The 26,811-nt window shown below is 48.2% G+C and overlaps 3 protein-coding genes across 3 annotated transcripts in view; 2 read left to right on the top strand and 1 right to left on the bottom strand.

The window, feature by feature from the left end:
• Nucleotides 1–7,588, top strand: part of GLYR1 (glyoxylate reductase 1 homolog (Arabidopsis)) — a 60,754-nt gene extending 53,166 nt beyond the window's left edge. The window contains 6 exon segments of the mRNA XM_006903717.1: nucleotides 1,000–1,110; nucleotides 1,933–2,034; nucleotides 2,821–2,983; nucleotides 3,199–3,378; nucleotides 3,684–3,808; nucleotides 7,514–7,588. Coding sequence (XP_006903779.1) covers nucleotides 1,000–1,110; nucleotides 1,933–2,034; nucleotides 2,821–2,983; nucleotides 3,199–3,378; nucleotides 3,684–3,808; nucleotides 7,514–7,588 — 756 coding nt within the window.
• Nucleotides 7,589–9,853: 2,265 nt separating this feature from the next.
• Nucleotides 9,854–16,213, top strand: ROGDI (rogdi homolog (Drosophila)). The gene is made up of 11 exons (XM_006897415.1): nucleotides 9,854–9,898; nucleotides 9,972–10,043; nucleotides 11,473–11,555; nucleotides 12,362–12,416; nucleotides 12,834–12,914; nucleotides 13,353–13,448; nucleotides 14,709–14,807; nucleotides 15,040–15,153; nucleotides 15,263–15,312; nucleotides 15,402–15,528; nucleotides 16,172–16,213. Exons 1-11 carry the CDS (start codon nucleotides 9,854–9,856, stop codon nucleotides 16,211–16,213), a joined length of 864 nt encoding a protein of 287 aa, XP_006897477.1.
• An 889-nt stretch (nucleotides 16,214–17,102) lies between these two features.
• SMIM22 (small integral membrane protein 22) lies at nucleotides 17,103–17,566 on the bottom strand. The gene is made up of 3 exons (XM_006897470.1): nucleotides 17,431–17,566; nucleotides 17,285–17,355; nucleotides 17,103–17,144 (listed from the first exon to the last, which is right to left on the bottom strand). Exons 1-3 carry the CDS (start codon nucleotides 17,564–17,566, stop codon nucleotides 17,103–17,105), a joined length of 249 nt encoding a protein of 82 aa, XP_006897532.1.
• Between the last annotated feature and the right edge of the window lie 9,245 nt (nucleotides 17,567–26,811).

Consider the following 26,811-nt stretch of genomic DNA (forward strand, 5'->3'; position numbering starts at 1 on the left):
AGCAACTCTAGGTTTGAATTTGTTCTTCAGCTCCTTGAGCTTAAGAAATGCTGAGCGAGTTCGGCCCTTTTGATTTTCTGACTCTAGCTCCTCGCACATATCATTGTAGTATTTTGCTTTGTCATTCCGAGCTGCTGCTCGTTTGTGGCCTAACTGTAATCTGCTCTACCCTGGGGAAAAGCTGCTGGTCATGGTGTCTTATAAGAGCTTTGGAGACGTTTCCGACCTATCTCGTTCTACTCAGAAAGGCCAGCTGCAGTGTGAACCCAGAAGGGAAGTTTTTGTTTGCAGAAGTGTTTTTTGGTGTCTGTAATTACAACTGGGGGCATCCTAATGGTCTGTTCTATACATCCATCCTTCATAAACAGTATTTGTCAATCCATGCCAAACCCCACTGCCCTCATGTTGATCCAACTCAAAGCAACACTGCGGGACCTTGTAGAGCTGCCCACAGAGTTTCCAGAGCTGTGAATCTACAGAAGCAGATTTCCACAAGGCAGACACAAAACTGTTCTCTTCTCTGTGTTAAATGCCTGTGGAGAAGTGTTTTGTCACATGGTATTCTGGGTGATTTTAATTCTCAGAAAAGTCAGCACTTGTAAACCTCACCTTGGCATAGTTGAGCTCAGTAAGGCTGCAGCCAGGATGAAAGGCCCCAGCCCAGACCCCATGCTTCTAGCTCCCCACTGGCAACTTACTCTGACATGACTATGGCCACACTGGGGCTGGGGACAAGTGGTGGTTGGCATCCTGTTCTCCAAATGGGAAATCATGGTAGGGGCTTATTTGTGCTTCCTGTAAAGCAGAGTCTGGGTCTAGATCCCAGGGGCAGACACATGAGAGGGTCCTACAGGCTCGCTTCATCTCCAGGAAGTAGAAGCCTCAGCATCCCCTATGTCACGAGGTAGACTGGAGAGAATGTGGCCATTACGTTCCTGACTTGGGTGGCGTGATGTGTGCACTGCCTATGGCTCACATTAGCATCTGTGACTTTTGCAGTGTGATTTGTTCATCCAGGAGGGGGCCCGCCTAGGAAGGACCCCCGCTGAAGTGGTTTCCACCTGTGATATCACATTTGCCTGCGTGTCGGACCCGAAGGCCGCCAAGGATGTAAGGACCCCATTAGTCCTCTTCTCCCCTTCCCCTTCATGTGAAATCTGGTTCCCAGACAGCCGTCTCCCTCAGCAAGAGGCGCTGGCATCCAGGTTATACAATCCCCTATCATTCAGGATGCCCCAGAGATCTGTGTCCCACAGGGCTCCCAAGAGCAGTCCATGTATTTTAATGATGCATAATTTTTAACTCCTTTTTTTATACTTTGTGTAAAAGTTTAGAGAACAGGTTGGTTTTCCATTATACACTCCCCACATTACACTGTCACTCTTTCTGTTTGCACCCTGTGGTTCTTATCTCCATCATCCTTCTGTCCTCTCCCTTCCTGGCTATATGTATACTCCCTGGATGAATGCTCCCCTTCCACTCTGCTATGGCAGATTACTATTCGTGTATTCTTGTTGAGCTGCACACCTGGAATCTGCATGAGCCTTTGGGTTTTGTGCCAAGTATCTGTGTTTAGCTCTCATTGTGTTTGTGTTTCCAAGTCCACACAGAGGTGAAAGGAGGCGTGTTGGACCAGGGACAGATCTCATCCAAGTAAATCCAAAAGAAGCCCCCAAAATAAATACCATAGTCCTTTTTTCTTTTTTAGTTGCTAGATTTTTCATGAAGACACATACATCCTTCCTAAAGATGACTGGGAAAATTCTAGAACTACTGAGGGAGTTTTCCTGCCTACCTTTTTCAGTAGCTGTTTTTCTTCTGTCTTGATTTTTAACTTCTAACTGGGAAGTTTGCCTAGAGGTAGTAGGGTTTTATCTTGGGCCCAGGATCTTGGAGATCCTGAGCTATTGCTTCCAATTTGTGCCCTTATAGTTGGTGCTGGGTCCCAGTGGTGTGCTGCAAGGGATCCGGCCTGGGAAGTGCTATGTGGACATGTCAACAGTGGATGCAGACACAGTCACCGAGCTGGCCCAGGTAACAGCCTGACGTACTCCTCCAATGAATGGCCTTTCTATTAGAGCGTGAGATCTCAAGCAGCTACACCCAAGTGTGGGCAGCTGAAGACCCGAAGCCTGGGGTCATCTGTATCACCCGCATGCACTGTGGGAGGTTGCTATCCAGCGTTCTGGCCATGGTCTCTCTCTCTGCCTCTTGGCTGCCAGCATGGCTGTTTTTGTTGGAGTGGCTTTTGCCATTGAGAGGATGAAATGTCCCTCCTCCCCTAGCCCCTAGGCCCAAGCAGGGAATAGTGACTTCTGGACCCTAAGTGTGTTCTCAGGAGACTGAGGCCAGGGAAGCAGCGTCCATGGTGATAGTGTGCAGGCACTGACAGCATGGTCAGAAGCCCAAAGGCCATGGCCACGGCCACTGAGGTCAGAGCCAACTCATAGTGGCCCTCCAGTGGATTCCTGAGGCTTGCAGTCCTTATGACTGTCCATCTTTATCTTGAAGAGCAGCTGGTAGATTTGAACTACTGACTTTTTGTCTAGCTCCACACATACGACATACGTATTTAAGCCACCAAGGTGTGAAGGATATCCTGTGGTCTTGTAAGATATGTAGTAAGTGCCTGCGAGGCAGTCCTAGGGTTTCTGTTTACGTCCCCGTGATTTTGCCATCCATGGCTCTGGGAACGAACTCAATGGATGACCCACAGCTCACACTCCTTACCTTTCTTGGGATCTGTTGAGAAAATGTGCCCCATTGGATCGTATGTGCTCTCTGACCCTATGGGGGATGGTGGGTGACCTTCCATTTCAGGTGATTGTGTCCAGGGGGGGACGCTTTCTGGAAGCCCCCGTTTCAGGGAACCAGCAGCTTTCTAACGATGGGATGCTAGTGATCTTGGCAGCTGGAGACCGGGGCCTGTATGAGGACTGCAGCAGCTGCTTCCAGGCCATGGGGAAGACCTCCTTCTTCCTAGGTAGTGTGCCTGCCAAAAACATCAGGTCCCGTGCCCTTCCACCCCATGCAGCCTCTGCCAGAGCTGTGGGGGGCTCCCTCCGATGTGCACAGAGAAAAGGAGGACCCAGTCCTCAGGGGCAAGTGCACAGGTTCCCATCACCCCCAGGTGTTGAAGAGGGAGAGAGGTGGGGGCAGAAAGTCTCTACCTGCAGACATAACCTTGATTCTCTGCAGGTGAGGTTGGAAATGCAGCCAAGATGATGCTGATTGTGAACATGGTCCAGGGGAGCTTCATGGCCACCATCGCTGAGGGCTTGACTCTGGCCCAGGTGACAGGCCAATCCCAGCAGACGCTCTTGGACATCCTCAATCAGGGACAGTTGGCCAGCATCTTCCTGGACCAGAAGTGCCAAAGTAAAGTTGCTTTTGGCCCCCTCTCTGCACCTCTGACTAGTTCACTGTAGCGGGGAGCTGGGACAAGCAGCTGCCTCCTATCACAGGCCAGTGTCTTCTGCCAACCCTTCTGGGGATGAAAGAAGGACTCAACTGACCAGAGGACTTCTAGAGAGGATTAGGGTGGGATTAGAGGGTCTGAAGGTACAGGAATGTCCGAGAGGGTTGCACATGTTAGGAATGCTAGGTTGCTAACCCTGACCACTGTAGATGTATTCTTGTCACAATCCTTTTCTCCCTTCTAATGAACATTTTTCCTTCCTTAGATATCCTACAAGGGAACTTTAAGCCTGACTTCTACCTGAAGTACATTCAGAAGGATCTGCGCTTAGCCATCGCACTAGGTGATGCTGTCAACCACCCTACTCCAATGGCAGCTGCAGCCAATGAGGTACTAGCCCCAGTCAGCAGATCAAAGGTGGTCCCTTTTGAAGGGCCCATGGGTGGCTCAGGTCGGAACAGCTCCTCTGCCAGTGCCTTCAGAACTTCTGTCTCCCTGACTGGGGATTTGTTGATTGGAAACAGGGTTTTGTACATTTCTTTGCAAGGTATGGATTTTCTTACAACTTGACTTGTGTAGGTTTAGGCCTGTCCTGTCCTCAGCAAGTTAACTAGCTGCTTCTTCTATCATTGTCATGGCTTCATTTGGAGCTGCCATTTTGTCATTTATTTCTATTTGGCTCTCTGTTGCTTGTGCTGGTTGTTCCGCCTTCTCTGTTTTCCTTTGAATTACCTAAGTGGTGTTTTTTTTTGGTGGTTTTTTTTTTATTTTTTTTTTTTTAGAATTCCTGCTTACTCTCATACCACTGCATGTAAAATGCAGAAACCTTATAACCATTTAAAAAAACAAAAACAACTCCTAGCCATCGAGTTAATTCCAGTGCACATCAGCATACACGGCAGATTAGAAGAAATGCCACATAGGGTTTCCAAGGTCGTAAATCTTTACAGGACCAGACTGCCTCATCTCTCCTGAGGAGCTCATTACTCCACCTAGACACCATTACAGCCATTGTAGGTCCATTTACAAAACCCTGTCTGGGGGTGGGGCAAGAAGCCTTGGTGGCAGAGTGTATAACATGCCAGGATGTTGATCAAAAGCTAGCTAGCTTTGAATCCACCAGCCACTCCAGGGGAGAGAAATGGGCTGTTTCCTTCCTATAAACATTTTCCATCTTAGAAACCTGATGGAGAGTGACTATAAGTCAGAACCAATTCAGCAGCACTATTTTTTTTTTAATGTTTGGAATCCTTAGCAATGCGATTTCTCAACCTCTGCAGTCTTGGCTTTTGTCTGCTAAATGATAATAGCATCCCCTCAGCTGTGAAAGCCAGAACGTCCCAGCCATTGCACAGGTAGAGTTATTTACCTGTGTTTTAAACCCCTAAAAATATGCTTTCTAATCATATTCATACCAAAGAAATGAAAAGGTAATGTTTTTATTTTAATTTTAATTATTATTATTGAAATTATTTTAATTTTTTAATTTTATTTTGAGTGAAAGTTTATAGAGCATGTTAGTTTTCCTTTCCAGCCACTCATACCAATTATTATAACTTTGTTTATATCCCCACATTATAGCCACAAACTTCTTGCCCATACATCTTTGTATCTTCCCTTCTTTTAGCAATATTGTGCTAATTATCCTCTTACATGTGCTGCCTTTCCCTTCACTCGGCTTAGTAAATGCCTGTGGTCTCTTTAGTGGAGGACTGGTGGTCTAGAGGTAAGAAGCTGTGCAGCAATCCCAAAGGCAGGTGGTTTGAGTCCACTAGATGTTCCACAGGAACAGGATGGGCAGTCTCCTTTCATGCAATTTACTGCCTCTGAAAACCTGCTGGAAAGTCAGCTATGGAACAGTTCTGACTCAACAGCACACAGTAACAACAACCACCTTTTTAAGGGCGTGCTGGTGGCCTAATGTTAAGAAATTGCACTGCCAACCAAAAGGCAAGGAGGTTTGAATCCACCAGTTGCTCTGAGAGAGAAAGATGGACAATCTTCTTGTATAGTTTACTGCCTCTGAAAACTTATTGGAGAGTCAGCAATGAGTTGGTTATGATTGGACAGCACACAACAGCAGCACTATCTTTTTACTGATATTTTTCTTACCATCTTCAGTAATCCTCCAAGAGCTTTTCCTTACTAACAGTGGACTGTTTATGATAGAGTTCTCATTCCTAGTGCTTTGCTAGATGCCTTCCTGCAGAACCAAAATTCCGCCTAGTGTGTGCCCGAAGAATTTTTGGCTTGTCTTGTAATGCACATCTGCTGGCGGTGAATCCTCTTTGTTTTTTTTGACCTGGAAAGGTCTCATTTGAGCCTTGTTGATGGCTGTGGTCTTGGTGATGTTGGGGTCTGTTTTTATTTCCATCACTGTAAAAATGGGAGCCCATTGTTACTAACCTCCATACTAGTTTATTTGCAAAATTTGAATATATTGTTCTTTGAGAACAGAGTCTTCCAATTTCCCTCACCCTCCCACCCATCAAATTATTTAACTTCATGACTAATCCCTCCTTCCCCCTGTGCATCCTCATCCCTCTGCTGCTTCTGGTGTGACATACTCCATATCTTTTCTTGTCGTCAGATACCAGGAGCCCAAACACACTTCCTTCAAGTCAGTTCTGATGCATGGCAGCCTCTGTTGGGTTTCTGAGACCATGAGTCTTTACAGGAGCAGACTGTCTTATCTTCTCCCATAGAATGGCTGGGGGATTCAAACCTCTGTTATCCTATACATAACAGTCTTTGATCTCCTTTCACCTCCTTTCTTCTGGATAATTTTTTTATCTTAGATACTGTGTTCTTCACTCCTTAAGATATGCACTTGTCTCTTTGTATACTCTCTTTCTCTGCCAAGATTTCCTTCCTAGAGAATGTATTTTCCTCTGTGGCCTGAGTGTAAGAAGTGCTTCTAAACGACATTGTAGTCTCCCTGGGGTAATTCCCCATCATTTGTTGTATGTGTGAAAATGGATCATGTAGCTTGTTTTCTTCTTCACATACTGTGATTTAGAAGCATATCCTGGATATGGTGTGAACACTCAAAATTCTGCCTTTTTTTCAGTGAAGAGCCCTGATTTCTGTTGTCATTGTGATTGCAAGCAGTTAACCTGGTTAGATGCAAAGTTCTCAGCAGGAACTAGAACCTGAATTTAGTTCTCTGGCACAGTCAGACCACCATGTGAACGTTTCAGGGTCTGCCAGATGCGTGGGCAGAGTTCACGTGTGAAATCTTTGGAGGCCCTTTCCAGTTGCATGTCCCTTTCAGGACCCAGCCCTCTCCTCTGTGTTGCCCCAGGCTCTGCCTCAGGTTCTGCTGGCTACCTTGCCTCTGCAGGCTACAGCTCCCCCTCAGACCAACCAGGAAAACATCATGCTGCTGCTTGAGTCCCTGAAGAGCCTGGAAGTTCTAGAGGTGACTGGTAGAAAGGTTGATCTACTGGGAGCTTATTTGGCTGTTTTGAGTCTCCAGGCTCTCCCAGCCTCTTTGCTGCCCATTAAAAACAAACCCACTACCCTCACACCATTTCTAACTCACAAGGACGCTATGAAACAGTAAACTGCCCCCTAGAGTTTCCAAGGCTGCATCTGAACAGAAGCCCACCTCTCCATTTGTCTTCTGCAGGATAGCTAGTGAGTTCAAACCACCAGCATTACAGTTAACAGCTACAGTCTATAACTACTGTGTCACCACCAAGGCTCCTTTTTTGATGGAAAAAGAGTCAAAATAAACAAGTAAACAAGTAAAAATTTCACAAAGTAAGAAATAGAAGCCAGCCACCAGAGGCCATTGAGCTGGTAGGCAGGGGCCAGCCACATAGAGAACTGTGTCATCGAGAGCAGAGCAGGGACAAAGGCCACAGAGAAGAAGAAGGAGGGCCCATTGCCATAATGACTGTCCTGCTGCTCACTCCAGCCTTTTCATGCATCTCCTCTTCATACTGCCTAGGTGAAGCAGAGGCACTCAGTGCTTTGTCCAGAGTCAGGCCAGCTGGACTTCAGAAGCCCCTGAGCTGGCCCCAGAGAACCAAGTCTGTGTCTTTGGTCACTACCACGGCCAGACCTTGATCCCCTTGCCTTGTTTTCCAGGTGTACAAGAGAGCCAAGGCGCTGGACCAGTCTGACAATGACATGTCTGCCGTCTACCGAGCCTACATACACTAACCCATCAGCACCCCCAGCCCCACCAGCGTGCCCTCTGACCATCACCCCCATTCGAGGTCAGGGACTCAACTCTGGACCAGTCTGTCTGTCTCCATTTCCTTTTCTACAGACTCTGAGAATCGCTGTCAGTACGACACTGCTGCCCTGGCAGTCTCGAGGCAGGACTGCTAGCAAGTCTGGCCAGCAGGAGAAAGCTGGGCACTGGTCCCTCCCTCTCCCAAGACTAGGTGACTGTGTACATAGACACACACAGAGGCTACTGTCTCAGGATAGAAGCTGCTGCCTGGCTCTTTTCCCCCCTTTCTTTATTTCAAGCTTGTTTTCTCAAACTCCTTCAAATGGAAGAATTAGAATCAGCAGTAAGAGCTGAAACATTCCCCACAGCTTCCCCTGGAGCAAGGAGACAAGTGTCACTCCATGGGCATGTCCCTGCATTGGACATTCCCACAAATCCTATCACAGGGAGATTGGGCTAGCAAGACTCTAGGCAGGGTCTTCAACCACCAGCCTAGGTGGTCACCTGAGGACTTTCTGGTTCAAAGATCCTCAGTGTGCAGCCACCTCCTCGTATGTCCTTGTTAGAGACAGATACTGGCTCCTTGAGAATCAGGGCAACAAGACTGACCTGAGCATGGGCCTTCTGGATGTCCTGCGCCCTCTCTGCTGCCCAACCTCAGCCCTCTTGGAGTCCCCAGGCAGGGATCCATGGGCTGGGCTGAGTTCTTGCATCAGTGGGGCAAGGACTTGCTTCTTGGCTTGCTCTCAGTATTTGGATTTGCATTCCAGCCCTTGGGAACAAGGTCCCAAGAGCCACCAGGGGTGAAGAGTGAGGGCAAGATGCATGCCCTCCTGTTGCCATTATGCCCCACACTCTCCCACTGACTCTGGAGGGCCACTCTGCCTGGCCTCACAGCCCACCGCCACCATGTGTGTGTCCCCTGCATGCTATCCTTCCCTCTCCAACCCTGTGGACAGTCCTCCTGGGTCAGTCTCTGGCCCAGCCCGTTTGGCAAGCTGTGTCTAGGCTCAACTCTTGCCTTTCCGTCCTGCCTACAGCATCATCCTGAGGGTATCAAGCAGCCAGCCGTGCCTGAGCTATCCTCTAGAAATAACTCAGGCATCCCTAGAACCCAGCTTTCCTTCTTGGCTGGGAGTCTGCTCCTGCCTTTCCCTCAGTAGGGGTGGGTGTGTGGGGTTTCTTCCAAAGTTACAATTTGTAGAATGTGGGCATTGCTATGGAAAGAGGTAATTATATATAAATATATAGCCAGTGGGTCCCTGCACCCTGCAGCCTTGGCCTGTGCAGGGTCAGGCATCACAAGGCCTTGCCAGGCAGCCAGGACTGTCACCATTTGTGACCTTACTGGGTTAGGAGTCCTTTTCTGTCTGAAGAAGAAACCAGACCCATGGGGATGGGTGGGGAAAGCGACAGAGGGTATAAGAAAACCAGTTCATCAGTGTTGTCTTAATATTGTTGACACTTATGTAAAGTTACTTTTCATGAGTATTTCTGTTTAAACTATTTCACCTTTTGTTTGTAAAACCTTCCCCTTTTGAGGAGAAAATGTGAGACTTGTGGTAGGGGTCGGATCAGGGGAAACTGTAAGAAAAGCCCTTCTTTACCCACCCACCTGTTTTCCTTTAAACCTTTCAGTGACAAATCTAGGTAATTAAGGTTGTGAATTTTTGGGGTTTTTTGCTTTGTTTTTAATGAACATTCGTCTTTCAAAATAGGATTGTGTGATAATGTTTAAATGGAAAAAAAATAATTAAAAAGCCCACATGATTTTTGTGCAATTAACACAGAGCTACTGCAAGAAAAATAAAACATTTCTTGGTAACACTTGCGCAACATGAGTGGATTAATTGGCCTGGGTGACCAAGGAACGCAGGTGGGGAGGGGGGAGAGGCAAACGAAGGTCCCTGGTCAGCCAATTGGGCGACTGAACAAGGACAGGCAGCTGCGGCTGCCAAAGGCCTGGTGCAGCGAAACCCTTACATCAGCCAAACGCTGTGTGCAACAAAGTGGAGCGCCCAATCAGAGCTGTGGAAGGGCCGGACATCGTGGTAGCAGGCACAAATACTGAGCCTCAAGCGGGACCAAATCTGAAGCCAGTGGTAAGCAGCCAATCGGCAGCCCGGGGACTGGGTGAGGGCGGAGCCGGCTACCATTCGGCCAATTGGCGGGTGGAAAAGGAGTGGCGCGGTGGACGCAGATGAGCGGCAGGCCTCTGGCAGGGGATAGACGTTCCGGGTCTGTTGGTGATGGCGACGGTGATGGCAGCGTCGATGACCGAGCGCGCGGTCCTGGTGCGCGTGGCCGGGGCGCGGGAGGCCAGGTGGGCGTCCCTAGGCCGGCCGCTGACCACATCTGTCTCACCAGGAAGAGGAGTTTCGCTGGCTGCTGCACGATGAGGTGCACGCAGTGCTCAAGCAGCTGCAGGACATCCTCAAGGTAACGCCTGATGCCCAAGCAGGGCTCCCCACACAGGAAGGCCAGGCCCCAGACAGAAAGCAGTCCTAGTTGTGTCGTGGCTAAGTGATGGGCTGCGGACTCAGAGATCCTCAGTTCAAATGCACCCAGCAGCTCTGAAGGAGCCAGAGCTGAAAACATTCTTCCTCTCAGTAAGATTGACAGCCTCAGAAACCAGGTGGAGTGTCACTATGAGTCAGAATCTATTCCATTCCAGTGGTTTTGGTGTTCTTTTTAAATCTTTACAGAAGCCAATGTCTAGCCTTTCGATTACAGCCAAGTGTTTTATCACTATTACTAGGCCGCTTCCAGAGGAAAAACCCACCAGGGCAAATCTACTCTGGTCATGTGGAGCCATCATGACTAAAGATCTGCTCAGTAGCACCAAGAAACCACACACAAGTGTATCGGCAGCATTGCCACACTTGCTAGAGATCTGATAAAGGGGACAGCCTCCTCGAAGAATCACCCCCCCTCTAACATAATCTGGGGAGAATTAGACCACAGCTGCAGAATAGATTCTGACTCCACGACTCTAAAAGGACTGGATAGATCTTGTAGTTAGCAGCTGTGTCCTTTAACCACAGTGTCACTAGAGTTCCTTGAAAGAGCTGACATTCCGTGAGACCTGAAGGATTACTTCTCTCTGGAGCAGTAGTGAACCTCAACCTGATTGCTCAATCCTTGGAGCCGGGGTTTCCTTATTTGCAAAGAGAGACCAGCTTCTGCCTCCTGGGGCAGTTTCAGTATAAACAGGGTGGTCAAGATTTCCTTATGTGCAAAGAGAGACCAGTTTCTGCCCCCTGGGGCAGTGTCCATATAAACAGGGTGGTCAACCCAGAAAAAATGTGCTCCAGTGACTGCTGTTATAATTTCCTGGTTGCCTTTCCGCCCCAGCACAGCAGATAAGCTCTTGGCCTGCGTGCCCCATGTTTGGCATCAGGAGCTCTGCTGACAGCGTGGTTTTAGAGAAGTTGCTTGGTGTTCATCCACCAGGCACTCCATAGGAAGATCACAGCCCTGGAAGTGCTGTGGGGCAGTGCAACTCTGTCCTTCCGGGATGCTCAATGGCAGGGGTTTGTTTTGGGCTTTAACAGTTCATGAAGGAGGCCCTGATGGCACAGCAGTTAAAGTGTTCAATGGTGAGTCAAGAGTAGTAGTTTAAATTCACTAGCTGCTCCTCAGGAGAAAGAGGCAAGGCAGTTCTCCATCCATGGGCAGGGTGTATAGGAGTGGGACATGGATGGTGGTGGGATCTGATGCCACGGTCATGGAAAGGGGTAGGGCTGCCACTGGTGCCCTGATACATCACCAGCTAGCCCACCTTGTTCCCCTACACTCCTGGTTAGCGTGGCTGAAGCTGGAAGCTGCTCTGCTTCCATCCCTGCACTTTCTCCCTTCTGCTCTTCAGGAAGCCGCTCTCCGCTTCACGCTATCGGGAACAGGCACTGAGGGACCAGCCAAGCAAGAAAGCTTTGTCTTGGGCAGCTGCAGGTGAGCCTGGGTCAGGACTGGAACCGACAGAGCATATTGTTCTGTACCTTTGTTAATCATAACCAGTTGAAACCATATCTTGGGAAATGTCAAGGTCAGCTGGCAGAACGTAGTCCACAAAGACAGTGTTACACATCTTGACTTTGGTGTGTAGCAGAGTCTCAAAAGCTTTCATGCAGCCATCTAATGTGCAACTAAGATCTCTCCCTGGTGAAAACAGAGAAGAGGGAAGAAAATCGAAGTTGCACAAAAGAATAGATTCAAACCCCAACTTCCACCACCATGAGACCAGGATAACTAATTGGTACCAGCTGCCACCACTGACTGCTCTAAAAAGCAACACAGCCTCATGTCCTGCACAGAGTGTTAAAAACATGGAGCCAAACTGAATGAATCTTGGTTGCATGTTTGATCATTTCAGACCACAAGAGTTGCTAGGAATTGTCTGTTTTCTTTTCCTTGGCTTTAGTTGGTGGTGAGTATTTTTGAATGATATTGATATTAACAGGTTTTCCTTGTACGCATGTGGATACATGTCACCTACAGTGACTTAAAAATGGCTAAACTTGTTGGTCAGCTAGAGACAGGTGGAACCCTTGAGACTGTTGACATTGTTTGAATTCGGAACAAAGCTAACCACCACCCTCCTCGTGACTCACTTTGAAAGGGAGGAAAAAGAATCCTTGCTGGGGAGGGGGATCTGGAGACAGGAGGCCCCACCTGTGGCCATTTTGTGACATGGGCATTATCATTTGGAGGGTGAACTGTGGGTGCCACCCTGACCCCTTTGTATTTGTTACTTGCAGCACAGACCAGGTGAAGGGCGTGCTGACTCTGCAGGGGGATGCGCTGAGCCAGGCGGTGAGTCCTAGTCCTTGTCCACATCCCTTCAACCAACGGGAAAGAGCACGGGGTTCTCGTGAGTGGCAGTGTGTGGCTCTGGATTTCTGTGTCCTCGTTTTCGAGTGGCACTCTACCAGCACCCGCTCCAGGATTGGTCCATGAGTTTGATGAGAAGGAGCCAGCTCTGCACAGCCTGGCACCAGATCTACGCAACACTACTGCAACTGGCCCCTGGCCCCGTCTTGCACACAGCCACCTGCTTCCTCTTGGCTAAGGCCGCCTTTCCACTACTCCTTCCCTCCTTTCTTGATCTCTCTCTTTCCTTCCTCTGCTTTGTGGTTCCCCTTGGGGCTGTTCCCCAGCCATCCTCCAGCTGGCCAAGGTTTGGGACAACCCAGCCTAAGCCACCACCCAGCCCTCCCCGACCCCCAGCAGGATGTGAACTTGAAGATGCCCCGACACAGCCAGCTTCTGCACTTTGCCTTCCGAGAGGACAAGCAGTGGAAGCTGCAGCAGGTGACGTGGCCCTTGGCCAACCCCCAGGCTGATCAGCTTGGCACAGCGAAGTCAGCCTGGACAGTTCCTGGGCTCCTCGGGCACTTCTAAAAAGGGGGAAGGCTGCCTGCAAGGAACCACAGAGCTCTCCTTCCCATAGCAGCTAAGCTGAGCACTCATACTTTCCCTGAATAAGGCACACCCTTGGCCCAGACCTCCAGGGATAAGTACACACCCCTTCCCCTCTCCAGTGAACCCACGCCAGTCCTGTCACCCAGCCTGGCTGCCAAGCCCATGACACTCTGATGGGATGAACTGAGCCAGACAGTAGCTGTCCCTCACCCTTCCCCTGAGACAGACCCTCAGGGTGAAGGCCCAGCTGTGGACACTGTTCAGATCCAGCCAGAATAGGCCCTCAGGGTGGGAGCCCAGTGACCAGGCTGTGGGCACTGTTTTCAGATCCAGGACACCCGGAACCATGTGAGCCAGGCCATTTACCTCCTCACCAACCGGGATGAGAACTACCAGTTCAAGACAGGAGCTGAGGTCCTCAAGGTGAGCCCCACGGACACCTGGCTGCAGGTCAGCCTTTGCTACCAGCCTGGCTTTCTACAGGCAGGCCCAGCCCATAGTCTTCACTGTGCCTGTACTGTCTCACTTTGCTGCCTCAGCTTGCCTCTATCCTCTCTCATGAGCTAGAACTGGCTGCAGAGGCAGCATGGTGATTGGGAGGTGCACTGGTATGACCTGTAGCCAGCAGTCTCCATTCCACCTGCCATGGTCAGGTGACTATTGAGGATACACAGGTCCCTGTGGTTTTTCAGGGCCTAGTGGGGTATGTGTCACGTTGCTAGCCAGAGATTGACCATTCAGATCCACCAGTTTAGGAGCCTTGTTAGCATTTCAGTCTCAAATTCACTAGCTGTTCTTTGGGAGGAAGATGAGCAGTCTCCTTGTTTAAAGATAGGCAAGCTTGGAAAGTCACCAGGAGTTGGGATCAGCCCATCACAGTGTATGTTTGGCACAGGGCTGTTTAGTGAGCAGTGACATGTTGAAGTCTCATGAGACTGGAAGTGAGCATGTGCTACAGGGAAAATGGCAGCAATTGGTTTGCTCAACACAGTGTTGTCACAAAGCCTTAATCTGAAGAGCCCAGTAAGTGGGGATCCAATGGGGCCTTGGGCTCCTGCTTGCCTCAGCCCTGACAAGCTGTATCCTCAGATCATCCTTTCTGAAAGAACTGGAACCAGATAAACAGGTGCCTTACAAAACTGGCACCCTGTGGGGTGGATATCCCCAGATCTAGGCCACCCATGTGGCTATGACTGCAGCTATGACCAGTTGTGAGGGTCAGCCAGAGATGGGCCAAGGGCAGGCTCCTCTGTCACCAGCTGTGTGGCCATGACCATGAGGCTTCTGAACCTTAGTCATCATATGAAAACAGCAGTGCTTACCTTAAGGACTCATCTCAGCTACCTCCATCACCTTCTCCAAGAAGCTCTCCCAGATCTGCACATCTTAGCCAGATGGGGGCAGGGCTCCTTTCCAGTTCCTTCAGTATCACCCCTGAAGGGTCTACACCTGGAGTCATAACTTCTCGTTGGAGGACAAGCTTCCTGAGTGGGTATGCCCTGGTCCCCAGCTGAAGCCCGACCCTGTGACTACCAGCTCCCTCTGTAGGGGTCCAGGAACCAGGGGCTTAAGAGCAGGGACAGGACATCCTCATGACCTGGCTCACCCTACAAGTTTCCTAAGCCTGGAGCAGCAGCCTGAGGTCTGCTGTGTGACCCACCTGTCCCTTGCTCCCACCCCCAGCTGATGGATGCTGTGATGTTGCAGCTGACAAGAGCTCGGAACCGGCTCACCACACCAGCCACCCTCACCCTGCCTGAGCTGGCTGCCAGTGGGCTCACGGTCAGTGCCTCTGCACCAGGAAGGCCTAAAGCCCCATCTGGAATCCTACACAATGTTCTGGGGTGGGACAATTTATTTCTGTCTCACACACCCCTTAACATGCCAACGGTCAGGGTTGCCTGTACCAGGGCACCCAGGGAATTTCAACCTGGCCCGCCCTGCCCTGGGAGAGGTGTCTAGAGGATAGGGTACAGTCCTTTTACTGTCCATCCCTGAACCCTGCACCCCACAGCGGATGTTTGCCCCTTCCCTGCCCTCGGACCTACTGGTGAACGTGTACATCAACCTTAACAAGCTATGTCTGACAGTGTACCAGCTGCACACCCTGCAGCCGAACTCCGCCAAGGTGAGGCTTCCTGCAGCCTGCCTGAGCTCCCAGGTCCCCCTGCCCAGCCCCACTTGCGGCCAGTGACCTCAGCATGGTCCTGTCTGATGGGACCTGCTCTTTTCCCTAGAATTTCCGTCCCTCTGGAGGTGCTGTACTGCACAGCCCAGGAGCCATGTTGTGAGTGTGGCCAGACGGGTCAGGGTGGGAGGACTGGACCTCCTAACAGTGGCCAGTCTGGAACACGTAGGCACCTGTGTCCCCCACAGTGAATGGGGCTCCCAGCGGCTGGAGGTGAGTCACGTGTACAAAGTGGAATGTGTGATCCCCTGGCTCAATGACGCACTGGTCTTCTTCACTGTCTGTCTGCAGCTTTGTCAGCAGCTCAAGGACAAGGTGGGGGACTGGCTATGTGGGACTGTGTCATACAGTGTGAGGATGGGTTTTGAGGAGCTATATCACAAAGTGTGGGGATGAGGCTATGAAGGGTTTTATCACAGTGTGGGGATAGAGGCTAAGAGGGGCTGTGTCATACAGGGTGGGGACGGGCTGTGAGGAGTGGTGGTGTACAGTGAGGGTGGGATTTGAGGGGCTGTGTCGTACAGTGTGGGGACAAGCTGTGAGGGGTTCTCTCACATAGTGTGGGGATAGGGGTTGTGTCATACAGGGACCATGAGGGGCTCTCTGTCACACTATATGAGAACTGGGCCTGTGAGGTACTTTGTTGCAGTAGGGGACTGGGACTGAGGGGTTGTGTCATACATTGTGGGAACCAGCAGCAAGATGGCTGCTGAGACCTCAGAGCCTTTGCCTGTAAGGAGGGGGCCTAGACTCCTGTCACACCCCTAAGAGCCCTCAGATCTGAGACCCATTGGGTCTGCTCTAGATAGCACAGCTGGGCATCACCCCTCCCCAGCACTATGCTTTGTGGACCTGGACCACTACCCCATCAAGAGGGTATGGCCACGCTGGGGTCTGAGAGCTAAGCTCTCTGGTGATGATCGCTCTGCCAACCACACCCCACTTGCCCCATCCCCAGGTCTCCGTGTTCTCCAGCTACTGGAGTTACAGACCCTTCTGAGCTGAGTGCTGGAGAGCCTGCTATTCCCCAGATCTCATCTCTGCCCCCAAAGGGGCGCTCCAGATGCCCTCCTTGCCCACACGCCACATCTGAACTCTGGAGCCAGGAGTCTGGGCACTGTGAACTGGACTGTTTACTGTCACCCCACCGCCCCACCCTTCACATCACATTAGTCCTGGGAGGTCAGGTCAAGGGAGGTCCTTATCCCCAGTTCCACCCCCCATGGGACCTTTGGACTTGCTGTGGGAGAGTCTACCTGAGAATTGGAGGGAAGGAGAGAAGTGATGGATTGGCCAAACAAGCCCCTGAGAAATAAAGCTCAGCTAACATGTCCAGAGTAACCCATATCTGTTGGTCTGTCTGTTCATCTGTGTGTATCCAGCCTGGGAATCTCCAGAGGTCAGCATTCAGGTGTGGGTAGGCTTAAAAGGAGCAAGTGGTGTAAGCCCTGGACCCCTTCCCCACTCCTGTGCTCAAATGATAAGAGTTCCCAGCCTCACCCAGGGCCTGGTTAGTTATGGGTGGCAGCTCTTGGAAGTTCAGTCCCCAGGTTGTGAGATGAGCAAGCCATTGCCAGGCTGCTCACCAAAAGGTTTGTTTGAATCTACAAGCTGTGGGAGAATGGTGGGACAGTTTCCTCCCTTCATAGCCTTGTAACCCGACAGAGTCACTGTACCCAGTAGTCTCAATGGTAGTGTGTTTGGTTTGAGTTTTCTGGTTCCCTCCCATAGCCTGGTACCCCTGGGGATGCCAGACAAGCATCCAAGTCAAGCAGCAAGGCCCTGCTTCAGGCACTTCCACCAGGAGGCTGCCAGCAAACCAACTCCAGCAGAACAGGCGCTGACTTGTCCAGGCAACAGGACACAGGATGGGCTGGCAGGGCTGTGCTTCATGGTTCCAGGGCATAGTTGTCCACTCCCTTGTGGTTCTGCTGTGGACAACAGGTCACATGATGGCACTCATGGCCTGGGAGGCCAGTGCCCCTCCCCCATGGACAAGTACCAGGCATCCAGCACCCCACCCTCATGGACAGGTGCCAGACAGCCACCAGTTCACCTCCGCGGGGCTCACCTGGGACCTGGGGGCATAGCAGCAGCAGCAGCAGCAGATGAAAACCAGCAGCAGCAGGAACAGCACAGTCCCTGGGGACAGAGACTGTTCAGACCTGTCTCTCCTCCTGGGGCTGGCCAGGGACACTGGGCTTGGGCCACACTCACCAAGAAAGGTGAGGAAGATAACAAAAGCAGCTGTGTCCCACTCAGACTGGAAGGGTTGGCGACTCTTCAGTTTACCCAAGACGTCCTGGACTGTGGCCTCCAGCTCCCGTCCCAGGTCTTCGGCCGATAGAGCCATCTCAACTCCTACTCACCCAGCAAGGCCACTTCAGAAACAGACTCCTGGGGGCTGGCAATACCCAGGCAAACACTGCCCCACATCAGATGTGCACATTCTGTATCGTGTCCTGTCCTTGACTCTGCCCAGAAGACTGAGCTCACCACCCCCAATACCTGGCCTCCTGCTCACAACTTGGGCCCACCCTTCTTCCTTCCCTGGTTTAGGTCAAGGCAGCCCTCACTCCCACTACAGGACCACCCCTAGACCCTTACCTGCTACTAGGAAGCAGACAGGCTCCCTGAGCCAGACAGATCCTGGATTCTGCAAGCAAAGACTGCTTCCTACTTCCTGATCCTCATCCACCTGAGGTCTTGGCAACAAGCCCCACCCCCTCTAGGGACAGCCAGGCACTGCCAGAGCTCAAGAGAGGTGGGGCCCAGTGCAGCCCTCCCCCAACGCCAAAAGGTGTGTGCCTACCTCCAACAAGTATGTGCCTGCTTCCAACGTGTGCACTTGCCTCCCACAGGTTTGCACCTCTTAACAGATATTGCAGGACCCAGCATGCAGGAGGCAATTAGCATTTATTTCTGGGATTACATACATCATTTGTTCTCAGTATTTCAAATGGTCTGGTACCCAGGAGACCTCAGCCCTAGAGAACTTCCTAATGGAGAGGGAGGGAGAAGACAGGAGGAAAGGGAGAATTTATTTGTATCCTGCCATAATTCTTTGAGGAAGCCCTGATGGCTTAGTGGTAAGGAACTACACTGCCAACCCAAAGGCATGCAGTTCACATCCACTAACTACTACTGTGCAGGAGACACAGGCAGCTTCTGAAAATCCACCATGTTGTGGAATGTTGGGGAGAAAGGGAAGGCCTCTGGCCAGGACAGATTGCCTAAGCTCTAGATAAGTGCAAGTCTCCCCACGGCCTTTAATACGGGTCAGAGAACGCTCCCCTGTGTTTGGCTGTACCAGGCTTGCCACCTGGGAAGATGACTGCTGCATCTGTTGAGCTGGGAGTGGTCCACATGAGGCTGAGGTTCTCCTAACCAATCTGCATGTCCCATGTCTATAAGCCCACCCTAGTCTTCCTGTTTATATAAGTGCACTGCAGATCCCAGTAAAATTGTCTCTGATCCTCCCCGGAGTGTGCTTAACCTCATCAGGGTGCCGGCAAACTGACAGCAACACCACCAGAGGATTGTGAGGAAGCTGAAGTGGCTTCAGTTAAGTCTGGCTACCAACCTCCAAGGTCAGAGGCTGAACCCTCCCAGCAGCCTCAGTTCCATGGGAGGACTGTGGGGGTCCTGTCTCGAAAGCCCTGTGGGGTGGTCCCACTGTGGACCACAGGGCAATGGAGACAGGTTTGGGGTTTGGTTGGGCTCCTTAGCCTAGATATTTCTGGCATCTTGCTAGAAATTTCTGCAGTCCAGTCTCCACTCATACTTTCCTACCTTTTAAGCTTTGTCTCTGGGTGAATGCTGCTCTTTAGATCATGGTTAGTTGTGGGGAGTGTTCATCTCTCCTGTAAATATTCACTGCAGGAAGAATTCCTTTTAGAAGGATTAGCACAGAGTTGTTAATAGTTCCTGGGAGGCCAAGGTTAAAGATATCTCAAATATCCAGCTTTACTTTTTTTAAAAAAATTATTTTTCACTTCAGTGAACATCTACAGAGATTTTGGAATTCCATTCATTCATTGTTGCACCCCTCTCCCCGCCACCCCCACCCCCATATCCAGCTTTTCTAAACTGCTGTCCCTCATCTGGAACACTCCTCCCTTAGCTCTCTCCCTGCTGCTTTTGCCCTTGACTTCCACACTTCCCTATATCATCTCACTGAAGAGCACATAGCCTCAGGGCAAGCCCCATTCAGCTGTGGAGGCTCCAGTGTCTGTCTGAACACTCCCAGCCCTGGGGCCACAGGCTGACAAGTGGCAGGTGGCCAGGCTAGACAAGCACTGAAGCTCTGAGTTGGTGGCTCAGTCAGGTCAGGTGCAAGACCTAGAGAGTGACTCCAGTCCTCTCAGCACATATATGTAATGTGTTGTAGACTACACCCCACGGGAACAGACCCACTTCCACTCTCTCCCACCTCATCAACACAATAGCTCCCTCCAGAATACAGCAGGCACATCCCACAATGGAGGACCCTGGCTGGCACGGCTGTGCTAAGTAAATACCTTGTCCCATTATCAGACTGTGTCTTGATTCTCTAGTGCTGCTATAACATACCACACAGTGGTGGCCTTAACAAAGAGAAATGTATTCTCTTAGAGTTTAGGAAGCCAAAAGTCTTAAGTTTAGGGTGCCAGCTCTAGGGGAAGGACCTCCCTTTGTCAGTTCACTCTTTGCCTCCCACTGTCTAGGTTGTTAGGGACCATAACTCCTAGTAAGCCCTTGTACAAGAGCACAAAACTGGTAGTTCCATACTCACCTTCTGTGTTATGTTTGATTCCATTGTTTCTTCCACTGTGTTCATGTCTCTTCTGCTGACACTACCTAGCATGAGGGACTGTGACCCTCACTTGTAAAGAACATTCTAGCTGTACCTCTTTCAAGACAAATTGGTTTATTCTTCTGACAGTCCATAGTTTATAATCCACCTCTCTTGGACTGAGTAGAGAAGCAAAAATCAATGATGTTCTCTGGAGAGAGAAGGAGACAGCAGTTAAACTCTTACAGAGGCTGGCAAATCCCAAATCTGAGGACTGAAAATCAAGCCAGTAGCTTCTCGTGACACAGCCCATGATGCCAAGCACTAAGGCAGGCTAAGGCACCACTGAAATCAAATGATGGCAATCCAGATGCAGGATCCGAATGCAGCAAAAAGCTTTACCAGATGTCCAAGCATGTTTGATGCAGGCCACACCCCCTTCTGAAGCACCCTTCTCCAGCTGACTGACTACTTACACCTGTTCTCATCATGGAAGGGATTACATTGTATCAGAGGAAATAACTACATTGCATGAGCTCTCATCAAAGGAATGACTACTTCATAACTGCCACAACATATCTCAGGTAGTCAGGAACCAAACCTGAAACCATAACACCACTGTATATACATTTCCTCAGTTCTTTCTTGTGGCAATCCTGAAGTGAGGGCTATTGCTGTCCTCATTTTGTTGTTAGGTATCATCAAGTCGATTACAGCCCACAGAAACCACAGGTCTGAACCCTGCTCTATCCTATGCCATCCTTACACACTAAAGCCCAGCATAGCAATCATTGTGTCATCTACCTGGTTGAGAGTCTTCCTTTCCTTTGCCACCCTTGGCCTTTCCATGTGTAACATCCCTCTCCAAGGAATAGCCTCTCCTAGCAAAATGCCCAAAGTATAAGAGGCAAAGCTTTATCAAAGAGTGCTCTGCTGCACTTTCTCTAAGACCTACATATTTGTCATTTTGACAGTCCATGGGATGTTCAGCACTCTTCCCCAGCACCAAATCTCAAAGGCATCAATTCTTCTGTCATGTTTATTCATTGTCCAGCTTTCAAATGCATAGCAAGAAAGAACATGGCCTAGATCAGATGCACTTTAGTCCTCAAACTGATCTCATTACTCCTCAGTAATTTGGAGAGGTCCCTGACTGCAGAGTTTCCCAGGGCAATACATCTGACTTCCTGACTGCTGGTGCCAGAGGTGTTAATTGCGGATCCAAGTAAGATGAAGCTGTTTACAATTTCAATCTTTTTTCCCTCTTTCATGATGTTGGCAATAGGTCCAGAGATAAGAATTTTTGTTTTCTTGATGTCGTGATGCAATCCATGTTGAAGGATTTTCTGCAAATCCTTCGATTTTCTGCAATAACTGCTTCAAGCCCTCTTCACTTTCAGTAAGTAAGGTTGTGTCATCTACATAATGCAGGTTATTAATGAGCCTCTGATACTGATGCCACATTCTTCACAGAGTCCATGTTCTTGAATAATTTGCTTAGTACACAAAGTGACTAGCACAGCAGATTTTCTGAATGCAATTAGTCTTTTGATTTCCTGGCTACTGGTCCCAAGAGTGTTGATTTTGGAGCCATGCAAACTGAAGCTGTTAACAATCTCAATCTCTTCACCTTCTATCATGATTTTGCCATTCTGCCCAGTGGTGAGAATCTTTGTTTTCTTGCTATTGAGCCTGAATCCATATTGAAGGCTGCAGTCCTTGACCTTCTGCAGCAAATGCCTCAGGTCCTCCTCTGTTTCAGCAAGCAAGGTTATGTAATCTGCATTACTCAGGCTGTTGATAAGTCTTCCTCCAATTATGATGCCCAGACTTCCGGATGATTTGTTCTGCATATTGATTGAAACCATATGGAGATAGGATGCATTCCTGGTGTACACCTTTCCTTATTTTGAGCCATACAGTGTTTCTTTGCTCCGTTTTGATGACTGCCTCCTGATTCAAGTATAGGTTCCACATTTAAGCACAATCAAGTGTTCTGGGATTCCCATTCTTAGAGTCAGCCACAATTTGCTGTAATCCATACAGTCAGATGCCTTTGCATAGCCAATGAAGCACAGATAGACATTCCTCTGGTACTCTGCTTTCAGCCAAGATCCTTCTAACGTTAGCTATAATATCCCTAGTACCGTGGCCTCTCCTACACCCAGTATCCACATTTTTTGATAAGTTGTGCCAGTCGTTTTTGAATAATTTTCAGCAGGATCTTGCTTGCGTGTGATATTAGTGATGTTGTTGTGTGTGTTGAGTCACTGGCGACTCACAGTGACTCTATGTACAATAGTCCTGAAACCTGCTCTATCCTGTGCCAACCTTATTGTCTCTGCCCACCTACCCCCATTACCCAGTCACTGAATCAACCTATCTCATTGAGGATCGTTACCTCCTGCGCTGTCCCTCCACCCTTCCAAGCATGATGTCCCTCTCCAAGGACTCCTTGCAACATTCCCAAAGTATGTCAGATGAAGCCTCAAAATCTTTGCTTCCAAAGTGAAGCCTGGTTTCACCCTCTCCCGGATGGACCTGTTTGTTCTGCTGGCAGCCCAGGATATAACTAAAAAGAATGGGAATCCCAGAACATCTGATTGTTTGTCTGTGAAACCTATTCTTGGACCAGGACGCAGTCATCAGAACAGAGCAAGGAGACACTGCATGGTTCAAAATCAGGAAGAGTGTATGCCAGGGATGTATCTTGTCTCCATACAACAGATCATCTGGAAGACTGGGCTCTGTGAGGAGAAATGTGGCACAAAATCTTAAAATCTTTAACCAGGTACTTGTCCTACAGATTTCGTAGCATAGACTAGTGAGCACATCCAGGGCTGCATCTGTTAACTGAAACATATCAGTTGGTATTCCATCTATTCTTGGGGTCTTATTGAAGTCCAGTGTCTTCAATGCAGCTTCAACTTTCTCCTTCATTACCATTGTTCCTGTTCATATGGTACTTCATGAAATTTCTTAGTGTCAGTCAATTCTTTTGGGAACCGGGTCTCTATTCCCTGCATCATCTTTTGATGCTTCCTGAATCATTCAACATATTGCCCATAGCAATCTTTCATTATTACAACTCAAGGCTAAAATTTGTTTCCAGTTTTCTCAGCTTGAGAAATACAGAATGAGTTCTTCCTTTTTATTCTCCAATTCTAACTCTCTGCACATTCCTTTGTAATACTTTGCTTTATATTATTTTTTTTAAAATTTTTATTATTTTGTGTGTGTGTGTGCTCTCAAATTGGATCTGACTGATACAGGAGACTGCACCTCTGGAATTGCAGTGCAGCTTCTTGCCACTAGGCCACCAGAGCTCTCCTGCTTTGTATTCTTAAGCTGCCTTTTGAAATCTGTTCAGATCTTTTACAACGGCATGTTTTCCCTTTGTTTTGACTTCTCTGCTCTATAGTGTAATTTTCGAAATCTCTTCTGACATCCATTTCAGTTTGTGTGTGTGGTTTTTTTTTCTCTTTTCATGAGTGATATCCTTGATTTCATCCCACAACTCATCTGGTCTTCGATTATTGGTGTTCAGTATTTCAAATCTATTCTTGAAATGATTTTGCAATTCAAGCGAAATAGATTCAAGATCTATTTTGGTTCTCATGAACCTGTTTTAATTTTCTTTGGCCTCAGTATGAACTTCTTCTTTTGATTCATCGTGACTACCCTGCTCTATCCTGTGCCAAACTTATTATCTCTGACACACCTACCCCAATTACCCTATCACTGAATCAACCAATCTCAGCGAGGATCTTCTTCTCTTGCACAACTTGCACATGAGTAATTGATGGTCTGACCCACAGTCCTCCCCTGACCTAGTTTTGACTGCTGATACTTAGCTTCTCCAGTGATGCCTTCCACAGATGTAGTCAGTATGATTCCTATGCAATCCATCAGATGAGGTCCACATATAAAGTTGCTGTTTGTGGGTTGTGGGTTTTTTTAAGGTATTGCAATTAATAAATCATTGACAATATAAAATTTGGTCTATTTCCAGCCTCATTTCTGTCACCAAGTCCATATTTTCTAATTCCTATTCCTTCTTCACTGTTTACAACTTTTTCATTCCAGTCACCAGTTTTCATTAACACATCTTGATTGCATGTTTGGTCAAGTTGAGGATGTAAGATTTGGTAAAATTTTCAATTTCCTCCTCTTTGGCTCTAGCTGTAATAGTGTGTATTTGAATAACAGTCATATTAACAAGTCTTACTTGTATGCATATGAATAATACTCTATTACAACGTTGTACTTCAGGAAAGAACTTTTTGACAGGAATGCAGTACTATTCTTCATTCCCAGTATGGTGGACCATGTGATTATTTGATTCAAAGTGACCAGAGCTAGTCCACTTATCTCACTAATGCCTAGAATGTTAATCTTTGTGAATTCCATTTCCTTTTTATCAATTTCTAGCTTTCCAATATTCAAACTTCATACATTCTGTGTTCCTATTATTAAAGGTTATTTGCCACTATTTTTCCTCATTTCATTTGACTTCCATTCTGAGCTCTATCTCTAATATTATTAACTGTGTTCTTCTACTATTCATAGGGTTTTCAGAGGCCTGTTATTTAAAAGAACTGAATGGCCAATACTACTCCCTATTCTGTCTTAATCTGGGAGCTCTACTAAAACCTGTCTACCATGAGTAACCGTTGTGGCATTTGACACACCAGTGGCACAGCTTTCAGTATCACAGCAACCTTTAAGTTATCTCAGTACTGCAAACAGACAAGTTCTCACTTTACAGAAGTGAAAACTGAGGACTTGAGAAGTGGTGTAGCTAAGGCAGATAACACCCTTAATGTGCTGAATTCCAATTGCTATTGTTGCATGTTACCAAAACCTTAGTTAAACAGAACATGTTTATTACTTTACAGTCCTGAGGATCAGAGTCTAAAAGACCCACAACTCTTCATGCCATTTCTTTGTCTGTAAGCACTACCCAGACCTAAGCAGGATAATGACCAGGCAAGGAGTAGCCAGGAAGGCATCAGACACCTAGACTCAGACCTAGGCCCAGGCTTTAACACCCATGTGTGTATAACTTTGGACATATTCTCTGGCCCTTCTGTCTGTTTCCTCATATATAAAATGGGTATATTTATAGTACCCACCTCCTAGCATTGTTATGAGGATTATAGGAAATAAGCTTTCTTATGTGTGCATGTGTCACAAATACATAACTACAGACTATGCCACAAGCCAGAGCTGTGTGTGTGTGTATACCCTTGCTCATTGCCACAGTTGGAAATGACCCAGAACTTACTCTATAGCTAGTTTCCAAAGCTGTAAACTTCATGACAACCACAAAATACATACATTAGTATCCAGCTAGTTTAGATCCACTGGACACTTCAACTGAGAAAGATGGTCTGTCTCTCCCACAAAGATTTATGGCCTCAAAAAGCATATGGAAGGGTGCCATAAGCCAGGTTGACTAGACAGTAGTGGATTTCAGGGGTAAGAGAGGTAAAACTTTGTAGTGTGATTTGAGTGAAAATTTGCAGAGCAGATTGTTTTTTCATTCAGTCATTTATGTACCTTTTATTTTATGACATTGTTTATCACCTCCAAGTTGTAACATATCCTTCCTACTCCCTCCCTGCAATTCTTTCTATTCAGCCTTCTCATCCCTGCAGACCTTTTGAGCTCCCTCATTCTTTCCATCATGCATGGTTGGCTTTCTAAGGGTTGTATACTCTGTAGTGTTCTTGTCCACTCTTATAAGCCTATCTGTTGTCTGAACGAAAATGGACTTTCAGGGTGAGTTCAGTTCCAGGCTTCGGGGGTATAAAACTTTCTCAGCACAATGTCTGGTACATTGCAATAAGCAGCTGTAGATTATTTCTGCAGGAAGCTCTGGGGTACAGTGGTTAAAGAGCTCTGCTGCTCACAGAAGCATTGCTGGTTCAAATCTACTAGCTGACCTGCGGTAAATGTTTGGCATTTTGCTTCCAAAGCCTTGGAAATGCTGTGGGGCAGATATGCTTCACGCTACAGGGGCATTACAAGTCAGAATCTGCTTGATGACCATGGGTAGGGGACTAACAAGTCAGAATCCACTTAACAGCAGTGGGTTATTCCTGTCACCAAGTTTATATGTGTGATTATAACCTGGCTTGTGTTTGTTTGTATCTGGGCTGGTCAACCTTGGAGTAGTGGTTTTTGTGAAGAATATTGAATGGGCTGCCAAAATAAAATATAAAACACACACACACACACACACACACACACACACACACACCTTAAAATCAGGTTCATTGCCTTTGAGTCAGAAACGATTCACAGTGGACTCTCTTTTAGGGTCACAGGCTATAAACCAGAGGAGGAAGCCTCACCTCTCTGGTGGTTCAAATCTACCAGCACCTGTTCGAGAGAAAGATTAATAACAGCCCAAAACTCAACACGATGGTTTTTTTGTGGGTTGTTTTTGTTTTTTTACATTTTCCTAAGAAGCCACCAGTGGATTCAAATCACTGGAGAGGCCTTTGTGTCAGCGGCTCAGCTGCACAATTCCACGTGGACTGCACACCACAGCTCCCTTTGAACTACTGAAAAAACAAATCTGAATGAATAATAAAAACTGAACTGGGGAGGGGGAAGGGAGAGAAGGGGGTAAAATGTGCAACAACGAATGAATGAAAATCTAACTTTTGTATAAATGTTCATTAAAAACACAATAGAAAATTTTATTTAAAAAAGAGCACTATTGAGGTATCTCAGTCACAAAGGGACAAATGCTATATGGTGCCACTGTTGTAGAATGAGGCTGGCATTGGGGTGGGGGTAAGACTGAGAAAAAC

This window comes from Elephantulus edwardii, unplaced genomic scaffold (genome assembly GCF_000299155.1).
Source record: "Elephantulus edwardii isolate Elephantulus edwardi_28Jun2011 unplaced genomic scaffold, EleEdw1.0 scaffold00209, whole genome shotgun sequence".
Lineage (NCBI taxonomy): Eukaryota > Metazoa > Chordata > Mammalia > Macroscelidea > Macroscelididae > Elephantulus > Elephantulus edwardii.